Source organism: Acanthopagrus latus, chromosome 6 (genome assembly GCF_904848185.1).
Source record: "Acanthopagrus latus isolate v.2019 chromosome 6, fAcaLat1.1, whole genome shotgun sequence".
NCBI lineage: Eukaryota > Metazoa > Chordata > Actinopteri > Spariformes > Sparidae > Acanthopagrus > Acanthopagrus latus.
Window position 1 is genome coordinate 8624705 of NC_051044.1, and position 14453 is coordinate 8639157.

At 41.4% G+C, this 14453-nt stretch overlaps 2 protein-coding genes across 7 annotated transcripts in view; one reads left to right on the plus strand and one right to left on the minus strand.

Moving 5' to 3' along the window:
• Window positions 1-2018, minus strand: part of nav1b (neuron navigator 1b) — a 97098-nt gene extending 95080 nt beyond the window's left edge. For 5 of the 6 annotated variants that reach the window (XM_037099800.1, XM_037099796.1, XM_037099795.1 and 2 more), the window contains exons 1-2: window positions 1921-2000; window positions 1059-1208 (exon numbers count right to left, since the gene is read on the minus strand). The gene's annotated coding sequence lies outside the window, so the exon portion shown is untranslated. Of the gene's footprint in view, window positions 1-1058; window positions 1209-1920 lie in introns of all 6 variants that reach the window. The other variant, XM_037099792.1, reaches the window with a different exon arrangement.
• A 4964-nt stretch (window positions 2019-6982) lies between these two features.
• On the plus strand, window positions 6983-14331 carry tnnt2b (troponin T type 2b (cardiac)). Its single transcript, XM_037101840.1, has 10 exons — window positions 6983-7058; window positions 8766-8787; window positions 8868-8931; window positions 9026-9142; window positions 9268-9345; window positions 9960-10044; window positions 10126-10267; window positions 10429-10519; window positions 11873-11913; window positions 13965-14331. The coding sequence occupies exons 1-10, from the start codon at window positions 6983-6985 to the stop codon at window positions 14002-14004; spliced, it is 756 nt and encodes a 251-aa protein (XP_036957735.1). The 3' UTR covers window positions 14005-14331.
• The last annotated feature ends 122 nt before the right edge of the window (window positions 14332-14453 follow it).

Consider the following 14453-nt stretch of genomic DNA (forward strand, 5'->3'; position numbering starts at 1 on the left):
TATATAGCTCTATAGAGCTCAGGGATTGTGTTTTAAACTTTTGGGATTAATAAATGGATTTATCTTCACTCCCGTTTATCAACCTTACTGCAAAAGCTATCCGCAAAGGTGACCTCTACTGTCAGGTGTTTGAGCGGCCTGCTGTAATGTCAACTGCTGACTGGAGGGAAATGTTGCTTAGTTCAATGTAACGTTACAGCGAGCAGAGAGGAAAAAAAGAGAGTGCTGAATTCATTGAGAGTTGACCTGAATTCAGATGCACTAACACAAAATACCTCAGTACAGCTGTTGCTCACTAGCATACGGATAATGTACAGTAAAGACATCTGTTTGGGCCAAACAAACACTTGCAGAAGTGATGCGAGGGGAAAATTTGCTTTGCTGGTGGTGAACACATCATTAACCAACCTGTTGTAGCTTGGTGAAGTAAGGCAGTGTTGGCTGACATCTTGGTGGGGCTATAAACCCTTTGGTAAGTTTGTCAGCAGGACATAATAAGATAATGACACCACTCTGATTTAATCACAAGGCATCATAGTGAGCTGCAGCTGTAGCAGAGAAGTTTCCCATGGTGATAACTTTGGTTTGCACGTCAAGGCTTTGGCTTTCGTCCATGTCAAAGGGTGCCTGCCAAAGTGTTGACTGATTAATAATTTTTCTCAGCTTGCCAAAACAAAGGGGAACTTCTGGTGCAATGTTCAAAATATCATGACCGTTAAACATTTAGATTTATGCATGTTGTTTGCATACTGAGCACCTCTCTGTGGTTCTCTCAGTGGCGGTCCAACCACACCTTCAACGCACTGAAGGTAAAAGACACTATGAAATGTGCTACACAAATAAAATTGTCTCATCTTGCCTAACATAAACTACTTCATCAGTCTGGGTGTCTCAGCAGTGACAGTCTGCCAACCAGAACTGTCAGTATTCAACAACCTGTGAATGCGACTCAATCAACTATCCTCCAGAATCACTTCCTGACCCTTGGGTGTTTTTTAATAACGATGAACAAATCACAACCACATCCTCGACCAGTGGGATCCACTGCAGGGACTTACCTTTCTTTGGTCTCTGTGAGAGCTGGTATCCCACACTGCCACACAGGTCAGAGTTCATTCCACCTGAAGCTGCTTCTTCACCGGCTTTCTGCGCGGTTCTGAACACTGAGGCCATCATGCCAGGGCTCACAGGAGCACAGCCGACAAGTCCTACCGTTTTACCGAGGGAGAGAAGAAAGCACTTCAATATAACATCACAACTACATGTCTTTACAGACACACAGAGATACACTAGAGGTGTTTTCAGGGCCTGAGAACATTTACTGCTTTATAGACAAGTAATACAGTGATATGTATAAGCTTTCCTATCCACATAGAAAGACAGTGCAGTGACTTAAAAATACACTAAAGCAGAATCTGTCTGATCTCATCTGAGACAAACACACAGAAACTGTTCTGTGCGGAGTACAACAAAGCTGCATACTGTGTGTAACAACTACTCTTGCTGGTCAAAATGACACCTGTGTGCTTTGAGACTTTACACATTTCGTTCGTTTTTAATGTTACATGGCTGAAATAAGGTCTGTGCAGCTAAAGATATGAGAGTGAGGCTGGCTGCCCCCGGCTGTGGTAGCAAACAGGAGGCGGAAGCACCGCAGATACTGTTAATTGTTCAACTTACTGGGTTTTTCCTCAGGCAATAAGCAAATTAGCGCAAGCTAACTGTCAGTGAAAGTTAATGTTAGCTTGATGTCACCTGTACTTGTAACTTGAGAAGGGTGTAGAAATGACTGATCTAAGCCTTCAGGACTGGATTCAAGTCAGTCAATGTTAAAATCACTCAAACTCCCTCACAGAAACACATTCAGCTTTTCTGAGCAGGTAATGAGCAAATAAACCACATTAACACAGCACAGTTTACTCACCTGTGGTCCTCAGACAGGCACTGGCGGATCAGTCAGGTCAGCGTCCATTTACTATTTACATTTTTGGCGCCAATCGTCTGCCGTAAAACCTGAGAACCACCTGCTGTAGCTAATGAGTCTGTGGGCGGGGCTTACTTTACGACAGCACCTGAGTGGCTGTTACCTAGCAGCCATAGTTTACTGATGATTGACAACTTAATACATATGAAATTATGACTATTTGGCAAAGTCCATTCCCTTGGCCACCAAACTACTCATAAACTGATGATTAAAAAAGTTGTCTTTGACCTTTCACTTATTGTTCCACCATTTTGGACTAACACATCTTAATGCGCAACTAAATAAACAAACTCTTTGTTTTCATGACTGAGAACAGCTTGTTTATTCTGTTATGAAAATATTTTATATTGTTACCTCATTAGTATTTTAATCATTATTATTATAATTATTTCTTATTCTCAAGGTACTTATTATTTCTTCTCTAAACGTGCCCCTTCGAAAAATGTCTAGAAAGAAAAAAAAATACCCAACAAAATTTTCCAGAGCTTGAGGGAAAGTTTTCAAAGTGCTTATTTTCCCACATTTCACACAAATCCCACATTTGAGAAGATTGGGAACCTAAAAATAACAGCAAGCTAATTAACCATTTTTGTGTGATCTATTATATTTGAGCCGAGTTTCTGGGCGAGTGCATTGAAAAATAATAACTATCATCCTAATTATCTCAGTGATTCTGAATCTGTTCTGAATCAGAGATCCAGGATAAAGACAAACCCCTCATGATGGCAGATGAGTAACAAAATACCAGAAGATGCTTCGGGTGCCTACAGATTTCTTTTCTGCCACAAGGTGTCAGTATCAGCTCGCAGTCTCATCACTGAGGAAGAGGGAGATTTTCCAACACACAGACCTCGGTTTGGCAACATAACACCAAAATCATGAATCACGGTATTGTTTGTCTGTCAAACTAAACAAACTGCTGATGGAGATGGGTGTATTAACGACCGATCATATTAATACAACACTTGTTTGAGCTGGAGATCCCTGTCAGGACTTGTGCCACGTCAGGATTACGAAGCCTTAGTAGTTTTTCTTTAGTTGACTTGGAGTCAGATGGGTGGGGTTTTTTACAACAATACAATCAGGAGGAAAAAGTTTGCTCAGTCAAATGAAATTACCAGGAACTCAGTGCTTTGATTGTGCTGACTTCTAAATGATGGCTCAATGATTCTGTTGACAGACGTCTGCAAAGTATCAGGAAGCCAAAAAATTCAACAGACAATTGGCTTATTCGGGTGATTTGTGGAGGGATTTAAAATCTCTAATATGAAAGTTATTGAACTCTCCTGTCGTTGAATGAACTCTCTGTGGAGTGTTTTTTTTTTTTTTTTTTGCACGCTCATTTTGTCCTGTGAGCTCACTGATTCAAATAATCTGCTCTATATCAGCCAGACGATTACAAACTTTTCATCCTGCAAAAGACCAGATGTGCCAAACCACTGATTGACATAACTTAAAAAAGGACATGAGTATGTATGAGTTATGAGTTTGTGGCTTTTCTCTTCTTCCAAACATGGACTCCAAACATGTTAAAACAAATAAAATTGATCAGTTGACCCTGTGTGCGCAAACACCGCAGGCTTTACAGTGTGAAAACACACTCCAGTTCTGTCTTGTATGTAAACGTCCACAGGACAAAACCAAGCTCAAATATTTGAGACGAAAGTGTCATTCAAAGGCAACACAATGGTTTTGACCTCTAAGTTATACACACAAAGATGTGTTTTCTCCTTGAAGAGAGAGGAAGCACTTTGTTCGTGTTTGTCATCTTTTTCTATACAAAACTAGAGTTTTAGCTCAGACACACTTGAAATAAGACTTCAGTGGACACAATATAAAACTAGTACATACACAGTGGCTGCAGGTAGACGCTGTTGCATCGTTGAGCCTTTCCAAACATCGTCACATGTTACATGTACTACACTGAACAGGGTCTGACAGATCCATGCTATACTGATAGCCTGAGGTGTATCCGATGTCTCTGCGTTGGTCCTAGAACATCATTTCAACTTAAACTGAGTGAAACAGCAACAAAAACACAGCATCTTAGGTGAGCTATTGTGGTTCAGTGGGCTATGTATGGCCTTTCTGTCTCTGTTTGGTTATGTTTAGCCAACAAGAATACTCACTTAGGTTCAGAAAAACATAGTTTGGTTCAATGTTAAACAACATATTTCAGAAGAAAAACTTGACTCCACAATCTGTTTTCCTGAAGTTTTAAAAGTACTTCAGAGACCTAAAAAAACTTGTTCCTGACGTGGATTTGACTTCTGATGTCTCGGATGACTTATGTGACTTGGCTTTGACTGGCCCCCCAAGGACGTGAGACCTAGCTTGGGACTTGTTTGACAAGACTTAAGACCTGATTTTAACTCCTGTCAGCTGCTTTGAGACTTTCCCAGATGACTTCAAAACGTCATTGATCAGTTTGTAAAGTAAAAAACCAGGGTAGAGGCTGAGGAGGGAGCTGTAATTCGCCCAGCCCCACAAACAGAATCACATGTTGGCTTGGGCTCACCTGAGACATCTGTTGATACATCATTCTGACTGACAAATACAATATGAGCAGCAAACACAGGGAGTATCAAAGCACTTGGCACGGTCATGAAAGGTGTTGTTGCTCACACGTTTAATCCATGTGAGGACTGAGGGCAGACAGAGATTAAAGGAGCAGTGCAGGAGATGGTGCCGGTGAAGGGAGTGAATCTTTATTTTTGTCATTCTCTTGGCAAGCTGCTCTGGGAATAACACTCGCTCTATAATTTGATTGCGTAACACTTCCAGTTTAGGGGATAAATTGACGCTGTTATATAATAGTGAAAAATAGAATGCGTGTGATGAATTGATCAGCAGCGAGTAGTAAAAGGGATGCGCTCCTCTGCTGGGAAATGAAAGGAGCTTGAGACGTGACCTTGTGCCCTTTGTAACCTTCCTCACGTCTGCCAGACCTGAGATACAGAGCAGTAATCCCGTGTTGTTCAGGTCTGGGTTCTGCCGTGTAAAAATAGACAATTCGAGTCCATGGAGGATGCATGTTTCCCCATTCGAGTTGATGCCATCTGCCATCTGTTTGCAGGTATGTGCCCTCCAATTGTAGACACGGGCATCGTGCCGCAATGTGATCCGCTACTGGGTTTAAAAGCTTAAGGCCCAAAGAGACGGGGACAGTGTACAATTCCCCATCGAGCCCAGTCCGAAGCGTTCATCACTCTGGGTAAGTCTGTGCTCTTCTTCTCTTATTGTATCAACCCTAAGATCCCTCATAGGATGCATTTTCAAGACACGTGGGTTCACTTTTACACCATCATCTTCCTCTGAATTGACTCACTCGTACAGGTGCTGCATCCTAAAACATGTCAGACGCAGAGGGAACCGCAAACGAGTGAGTACGCTGCTCATTTCAGCAGGAAGGAACGTGATGATGACAAAGTGACGGAATCGATTATAACAAAGTATTTTTCTGGTGTGTTTTCTTCTCCTTTCAGGGGGCCACGTAAGTTCAGTTTGTCAGTCCACAGACTAGGCTGCACATTCAGACAGCTGCTTGTAGCCAGAAAGAAATTCTGACTGGCTGGATGCTACAACACTGCTTACATGTGACAGAAATGCATTTGAACTGTGATTCTGCTGCATGCTTACCACCCGATCGCTGGAATAAATGTTTAGCTGAGTATGTTTCTGCAAAAAAAAAGAAAACAGATAAGTTCGAACTGAACGTTTCTTTTTGTTGCAACTTGACATTTGTTGAGGTTGAACAAACACAGCTGGAAATATCCCCAGGTCTCCTTCAAAATATCCAGTAGTGTGCCTCGAACTGTGGTTGGTTTGGGCTTATCTGAGGTTTTGCAGAAAGTCACCTGCTGACCATATCATATCATACCATATCCCAACGACTGGACTGCGCACATATCAGAAATGCATTTATGTCCGCTCCCATGTTTTAATGTACTTGTCATTGCATACATTGCCGCGGCCATCCGCTGCTCTTCACCTCTCTCTGTGCGTTCGCTGCGAAGAAGACGAGGATATTGTTGGTATGTACTTTAATACAAACAATATCTATGAGAACAGTGTCAATCTCTGCTTGTAACATCACTGCCACTTTGTTACCTGCTTTACACACTTGAGCCTTGCACTTAAACATTCTTAGTCACTTAACACACTGCATCTGCTAAGCCGCTGGCTTCACCGCACAGTATGCTGTATTTTTGGTGCCACTGTATCGAGGCAACAGCTGCCCTTGATCTCCTCTGCAGGATTGACCTTTGTTCTCCCGGCCAGTTGAGATAGTTGTTGTGTGAACATCCCGGTGGATTTGTCCTTTCAGTTCCAATGGTGCAGTGGGTCGCCATCAAGGAGATAAAGGGTCGTACCTCTATTTCTGTCCTCTTCGCGAGGCCGTCCATGTGGGCCACTGTACAGCCCTGCGGTCCCCGGACTAAGCGGCACCTGGCTCCCTCTATGTGGAGTCGAGTCGCTGTTAGAGAGCAATGTAGGTCAGCTTGTGTTCTCGATAGAGGACCTTGGGGAAGATAGCAGCACGAGCACAATACCCACGTTCATTTCTGTGCCTGTTAGAAGTCCTCTAAACGCAGGTTGACTTACCGTCTTTGCAGGGGAAACAGGTTGAGTTACCCTCTGTGGCCGAAGGGACTGAGGGCTCTGTGTCACCTTTTCCCACAGAGGCCCGGTGAGAGGAGTAAATGTTGGGAACAAAAAAAAAACACAAGTAGTTTGCAAATAGTGCAAAACACATCCACAACTATGGGAAAGCTGATGGAATTAGTTTGTAATTAATTATTTTGCAAATTCAGTGTCAATAAATAAACTTTCTATAAAAGCTATATAAAGTGAATCAGTATATCCATATTTCCAGTTTAAGGTTTAAGACAGAAACTGGTTTTGAAGGCACATCCAAAAATACACATAGAGAAATAATGTTGTCCTTTATGCTGTGTGTTGCTAACTCTACATTGCTTGCTTTGCACAGAAGAAGAGATGGAGGAGGAAGAGGTGGAAGAGGTAGTGGAGGAGGAGGAGGAGGAGGAGGAGGAGGAGGAGGAGGGGAAGGAAGGTATTACCGCTTATGCTAATATGTGTTTGCATGCCAGCAATAAACAGACGTGACTTTAATCTCAACACACTGATCTCAACCATGCATGACTGAAACATATCATAACTGTTGAGGGAGAACACCATGTTTCTTCAAAAGCTGAGAAAAAAAAAACAGCTTTGTGATGATCAGTTTTTTAGATCCAGTGGGATTTTTTTCAATGGTTTATTTAGCTTAACACATGATGTTATGCTGTGTAAGTAAGGTTATATAATGTAAAAGTATCTCAAATGTACCTGTATCCCCACTGAAAATGCAGCTATTGGTAAAAAAAAAATGTCCACTGCAAGTTGTTCTGTGTGGTTTAAAGTGAAATTTAACACACAAATATAAATCCAAAGTCATGTTTAAAAGCTACTGAATAGTCAAGAATTATAGATTTTAAGTATTTTTTGCTTTAATTTTTTATCTGGATCTCTGATAACTACAGAAAAATAATATTTTTGCGACAAGTAGAAGTGCAGACTTTCTCTGTTTCTGATGTCATTTGTCTCAACACTGCTTAACAGACGAACCACATATGAATAGGTGATGACAAAATTAAACATTTACTTTGATGGACAGCGGAACAAGTTTACTCTCCGATACCGAGCAGGGACTCAGGTGTCAGAGAGTAAACAGGCCTGCATATTCCTCTGATACCGGTCCATCAGCACTGACAGGAGGATGGTCAGCTATGTCGCCTCAGTCAGCTGCTACGTGTGTGAGATCATGCCAGCTCCATCATTATTGACAGCCATTCTCTGCACTCAAAGTAGAGACCAGAGGGCAATGTGTGTCAATCAACAACACTTCATTTACTCGACCTGCTGACCGAGAAAGCCTCGGAAAAATACATGCCTTTACTTGGAAGTGTTTTAGAGAAGAGCTCAAATATTTTTATCCAAAAGATACGACTCTCCGCTCGAACATGTTGACATATTTTAATGTAAAAAAAAAAACAAAACAGGAAACACATTATTCTCATACTGTCCACTGCTGCAGCACCTCTATTCACCCTCACGTTTAGTGCCTTTCTCTTTAAGGCCTCTTTCTCTCTGAAAAAGTCCAGTCTGCCCTGATTGGCCAGCTGACACAGGCCTGAGCAGGAGCTGCTCACAATGTTTATGAATCAGTTCTGTGGTGTTTTTTTGTTGAAGGCCTTTACCGTAGAGACATGTATGCATTTCTCCAAGCATACTGTGATCATTTTACAGTATTAAAATAAACCACCTACACCTGCTTTGAAATAATAATAATAATAATAACAATAATAATAATAATAATAATAATAATAATAATAATAATAATAATAATAATAATGACATGGATATAAAACGTTCTGCAATATGGAATAATGGTCAAACTTAAATGCCAATCACATATTCTTTTAAAAGGTTTAATCTTCTTGGAAATCACCTTCGATCTGTTTCTTCATTCTCTGTCACCTGTCAGTCCGAATCCTCTGCACCAGTTGCACATATCACTCAATGTTGACCTCACACTGACTCTTTTGTCTTTCATCAGATGCTGAAGAGGAAAACGATGGAGGTATGGACAGGTTATTTACGAACAGCGCAGAGGCTGTGTTCGTCACAGAGGAAAAATGTTGCTCTGTAATTTGTTTTTGATTGACTCCTCAAATAAGCTAAGGACTGTGCTTTGCTTTTCCTTGTTATGGATTCATAGAAGATGCAAAGCCCAAGTCAAAGTAAGAACAAAGTTTGAAACATGTTTCTCGATGAGAGACGTACTAAGGTGTAAACATTTTCCTTTTCCCGTCTTCCTCAGGCCGGGTTTTGTGCCCTGCTTGGCAGCTCCCAAAATCCCAGAGGGAGAAAGAGTGGACTTTGACGTGAGTGTATCTCAGGACTTATTGAAGTCACGCCTAAAAACTGTCCGATAGTTTTCATTTAATCTCAAAGGTCAACTTCTTCCTCTAATTCCAGGATATTCACCGAAAGCGAATGGAAAAGGACCTGTTGGAGCTCCACAGTCTGATTGAAGCTCACTTTGAGAAGCGTAAGAAGGAGGAAGAAGAACTCATCAGCCTCACTCAGCGCATTGTGCGTCCATATCTCGCTGTTCTACATAGCCTGTGTTTAGTCTTCAGTGTTACACAATTTACGACACAAAGACATTTTGAGTTTACAGAACTTGTTTGTGTCTTCCTCTTTCCTTTCTTCTTCAGGAGAAACGCAGGTCGGAGAGAGCAGAGCAGATGAAGTTCAGGGCAGAGAGAGAAAGAGAGCGTCTGCTCAAAGCAGCTGTACGTATAATTGGATAAATAACGTTCACACAGCACTTCAATTAAGTACAATTTGTACAATATTGTGCTTTTTACACACTACTTTTAATTGAGAGCTTGAGCTAGTGGTTATCTTGGGGATTACTGCGTCAGGGCAACCGTATTGTATTTTTGATTAAAGTTGTGCATACCAGATCAAATAATACATCGAACCATTGTAAATAAATAAAAGTAAATGCATTCATAATTTAACTTTTAATTTCTGATACTTAAAGACTTGTCCTCAAATGGGTTACTGTCACTTTCACCACGGTAAGATTTTACGACAATGTCTTTGCTTTTAAATATGACTTTCGGGTACTTTTTTTTTTTTTTTTTTTACAACAACACATGTACAGATAATATCTTTGAGACAAACCAGCCTCAAAACTGTCCAAGAATCTGTCGCCCCAGGAACATTTTTAGAAACTGGCCATCTGGTCAGTCGTCCGTCCTCGGGCCAATTCCACCTGCCAATCATACTCAGACTCAGTAAACAAAGCTCTGACAAAAGCTGTCAGTGACTCAGTGTTGTCACTAATGAAAGGTGCTGCAGACAATTCTTTCAAGACATCATCATTTTTTTTTTTAACCAGGAGGAGAAAGCCAGAAAAGAGGAAGAAGAGGCAAAGAAGAAAGCAGAGGACGATGCCAGGAAGAAGTTGATTCTGTCCAACTTGAGTTTCACTGGATACAAGGTGAAGATTTCCTCTCTATTCTTAATAAAATGCCATAGACTGATACACGACATACTGTTTAAAGGGCGTCAGCACACATGCCTTCTCTCCGATGTGCAGACACAGACCGGGCCCAAGAGACAAACGGAACGAGAAAAGAAGAAGAAGATCCTCAGTGATCGACGCAAAGAGCTAAATGTTGATCACATGAGAGAGGACTCACTCAGGTAAAATAAAAAACACACTATAGCAAAGACGTTCCCCGCTCCCTCTGGTCATTCCCTATACTTTCTATGACCAATTCAGGATAAAATGAGCCGACCAACGGACATAAATTCATCATGTGCACGTGATAAAACTCTCTCACTTACTTGTTCGTGTGCTACAGGGAAAAAGCAAAGGAGCTGTGGGACTGGATACGCCAGCTGGAGGCAGAGAAATATGAACTTCAGTACAAGCACTCGAAGCAGAAGTATGAGGTACGACATGACACGGAAGTTCTCCCATTGTCATCAGAAATGTTTGTGGACTACATCACCGACATGGATCTCGAGCAAACAGATTCTAGGATGGGGGCCAAACTATAAACAGAAGGTGTCAGAGAGATTTATGAGAACATTTCTTATTACACAGAGCCTACACAAAATATCTGTCAACCAACTTCTCACATATCGGAGTTGGAGCGCGGCCAACAATCCCTGTGCGCTTGGGAAATATCTGAAATGATTTAAGTGGGTGGGGTGGGAGGTTTATTATCAATATGATTAACTACTGTAATGCCACACAAAGGTGGTCATTACAGAAACAGGGAGGAGAAGAAAAAGACTTAAGACCAGAAAAAATGGTTGATGAATTATTTATAATACCTTGATTTTGGCTGCTACTTCAGGAAGTGTCAGGCTATTTTTTTTTTCTCCATCATCACGGTGTTCATCTAACTCATCTAACACATCTTGCTGCATTTCTAACATGTGGGATCATCATGCTACATACATTTAGCTCGGGCTAATGTTATTTTACACGTCGTGGAGTGATCAAATGAGAACTCGAGTCGGGAGGCAGGTTTCCACCTACTTTTTTCTAAATGTTAAAACAAATGTCAAAAACTCTACTTCAGTTTTGACCGATTATTTAAACTACTGCATTATGGCTTCGTCGAGTTGTGTGATGAAGTTTCATAGCCCACTAACCATTTCTGGAGCTCCCAAAGCAAAAAAGTGAGCTTTCATGCAGCTCATCAAGTCTCCTGAAGCCCAGAGAAACGCACAGTCAAGCTTGTGCACCCAGTTCAGATGGGGAGACACGCTGACGCTTTTAGATCAGCAGCTACGGTGACGATTTTGCTTTCAAACGAGTTCACAAAACATCTTTTCAAATCATTTTGTGATCTCATGGCTCCTGGAGACTTGGATTATGCCAGAAAAAGCTGTATGGAGTCTGGGTTTCTTGGCTGTTTTTTCATTTTAAAACAAGTCCCCATCTGCTTCAGTTGTTGAGGAGAATTCTGTTCCCACAGGATATTTTAAGACCGCGGGCCCTCTCCTGGGTTCTGGGGGCGCTGGATGTGCTGTTATTGTACTATTATGAGTAGTTAAAATGTTTTCTGATCATTATAAGACTATGACGAGGCAAAAAAGACTTTTGCAGGCTGCCAGAATCTAGTTAATTAATAGGAAACAGTGCAGCAGCGCTGTTTGGCTGTGAAGCTCCAGAAATGTTTTGTGGACTACAAAACCTCACCTGGCATCTTATCATCATGGTCGTGAGTAGATAACGACGACGAATTTTCATTTCTGTGGTGAACTCATCCTTTCATCACATTTTTTCCACAGGTCACCGTGCTGAGGAACCGGGTCAGTGATCATCAAAAAATGTAAGTCTATTGTGTCATTGAATCCCATATTAATATCCTGATATTTTCTCATATTTTGCATCAAACTGGAGCACTGTTTTCCTCAAGTGTGACATAATATCACATCTGTGGAGCCCATAAAACTTATTTGCAGAAAATATATAACAAGTATTAATATAAAATCAGATATTAAAAGGTAGAAGGTAAACAATAAACCAAAAATTCTCTGCTTAGACTCATAAATCTGCTCCATATTCACCTGGTGACCTGCTCATGTTTCCACCTCCTCCTATTTCAACCCCCCCCTCTGCCGCTCTCACCACACTGCCCACCATTTGTTTGTAGCGGCATCAGTAACAGCTGTTTGAGCCAGCCACCTGACAGCTGGACTGAAAGCACCCCTGAATACGCCCAGCCAAACAGGACGGGGAAAACAAAAAAGGCGAACACATGAGAGGTGCTTGAACAAAGGGCATTTGGGCATTTGAACAACATACACGCATTCGGTCTCAAAGGAGAGGTGGGCTGCCATGCAGGTGCAGACAGAGCTCATGACTACTGTGTGAAACCATCCGCGTTAATGTAGCTCTCTATTACACAGTGACCGTCCCTGCTGCCATCTGAATCATGTGAACCATTCTTCCGGGCTGTTCTGCTTTCGGCTTTGCACACCAGGAATATCATATAACCCTGATTCCCAAAAAAAGTTAAGCTGGAAAAACACAGTCTTTTGCAAAACGGACTGTGAAACTTGCCCCATGCTTGCTTGTGAACGACTGAGCCTTTCGATGATTGTCTTTGTTCTGTTTTCATTCAAGTTTGCACCAACGATGATTTCAAACTAGCACTGTCTGTTTTATTTACACAGCATCCAAACTTTTTTTCAGAATCAGGGTTGTAATACTGCCATTGATAATTTCCCACAAGTTTCCCTTTGAATCTGACAGCACTTTATTGTCAAACATCAACAGTATTTATGTATTCATAGGGAGTCTGCAGGGGTCTGGTACAGCAACAGTGGATAAAGATAGCAGTAGCCTAAAACTATTTGGTTGCAAATCCCCCTCTAAAGGCGGACAGCTATGAAAAGCTCTCAAAGACAGCGAGAGTATCTGAGGCCAGCAGCAGAGGCTTTCTGTTGAGCCAACATATGTTTACTTTCTCTCAAAGTTGACCTTTTTCTTTCTGTTCGCAGCTTGGCACAGTTAAAAAATAAAAATAAAAGATGGATGAGTTTGAACCAGCCCTCATTCCACTACTGCAGAGAGATGAACTGCGTTTTGGACCAGACTCCAAAAAATCTCTCCCCCCCACAAAAAAACATGTAAAACATAAATTAACAGAATGTGATATTTTCCTCATCATTTTTTTTTAAGGTAAATTAATTAATCAATCAGTAAAAACAGTATAAAGACAAATCATTTATTCATGTTTTACCTCATCAACTTCATTGTTTTTTTTGTTTGTCTATTCTAAATCTGATTGCTGCAACAAGTTTTGAACAAGTAGGGACATGGTCAACAAAACACTGACACAGTTTTGGAATGCTCCATAAACACCTGGAAACCTTTGGAGACATTCCGCAGGTGAACAGGTTAATTACACGAGAGAGTGTCATGATTGGGTATGAAAAGAGGAATCATTAAAAGCCTCAGTCATTCACACTCAACTGGGTGGGGCGAAGCACATGATTGCATGAAGGATATTACTACATGGGCACACGTGAAACTGCGGCACTTCATGCTGCCCAATCAAACAGATTATGTGCAAGGAAAACATCTTAAAATGAAACTCTTGCCAAAATGCAACTTAGGCTTTATTTGTGAATGTGAACCTTCGTGTAAAAGCATAATTACGACGCAAGAGGCACTTTTAAGATCGACCGTATTTTCCTTTCCCAGAAGAGTGACGTATTTGCATCAGTAGAAAAAAAAAAGAAGTTCTGAGGTTCAAGCTTTGGAAGCGAAAGATGGATAAAGACAGATCATGAGCCACAGAGCTCAAACTAAAAGGTTCAGGTAGTTTGTGTGCTGGCTTATGTGACGATCTGCTCACTCTCACTTTCTTCTCAGCTCAAAGGGCGGCAGAAGCAAGCGTGGCCTGAGGAAGTAACGTCTGACATCAGCACTGCCGACATCTGACTTCCACGAATTTTACTGAGCAGGGCAAACCGCATATTAATGTTTTCGAAGACTTGAACGTGCAAGGACAAATTACTATTCCGAGTATATCCTGAGATGCTCGTTAAAGCATTTCCTGGGAAGTGGCGTGCCTTCGAGTGTAGTCGACGACTGATCAGACTGATCGGGCAGGGGTGGGTCCCAGCATGTGTTTAATTAACAGGGATCTGAAAGGAAGAGTGTCTCCCATTGTTATGACTTTAATGACTATGACTTATAAAGTCTAAATCTGATCATTAAAAAGTGAGGTTGAAACTAATGAAGTGGTTCTTGTGTGTATTTTTTGGCTTGTGATCTTTAGTTAACGAAGCAGAAATTGTGTTCGCCTTCCCTTCAGGTTTTGGTTCCTTCGCTTGTGGGAACTTGTGCAAAAGTCATGAG

What these genes read in the sequence shown, in the direction of transcription:
- tnnt2b (XM_037101840.1), top strand. Translation starts at nt 6,983, where the DNA reads ATGGAGGAGGAAGAGGTGGAAGAGGTAGTGGAGGAGGAGGAGGAGGAG. An exon ending in GGAGGAGGAGGGGAAGGAAG is followed by an intron (nt 7,059 to 8,765) that starts GTATTACCGCTT and finishes ATGGATTCATAG; the next exon opens with AAGATGCAAAGCCCAAGTCA. An exon ending in GATGCAAAGCCCAAGTCAAA is followed by an intron (nt 8,788 to 8,867) that starts GTAAGAACAAAG and finishes CGTCTTCCTCAG; the next exon opens with GCCGGGTTTTGTGCCCTGCT.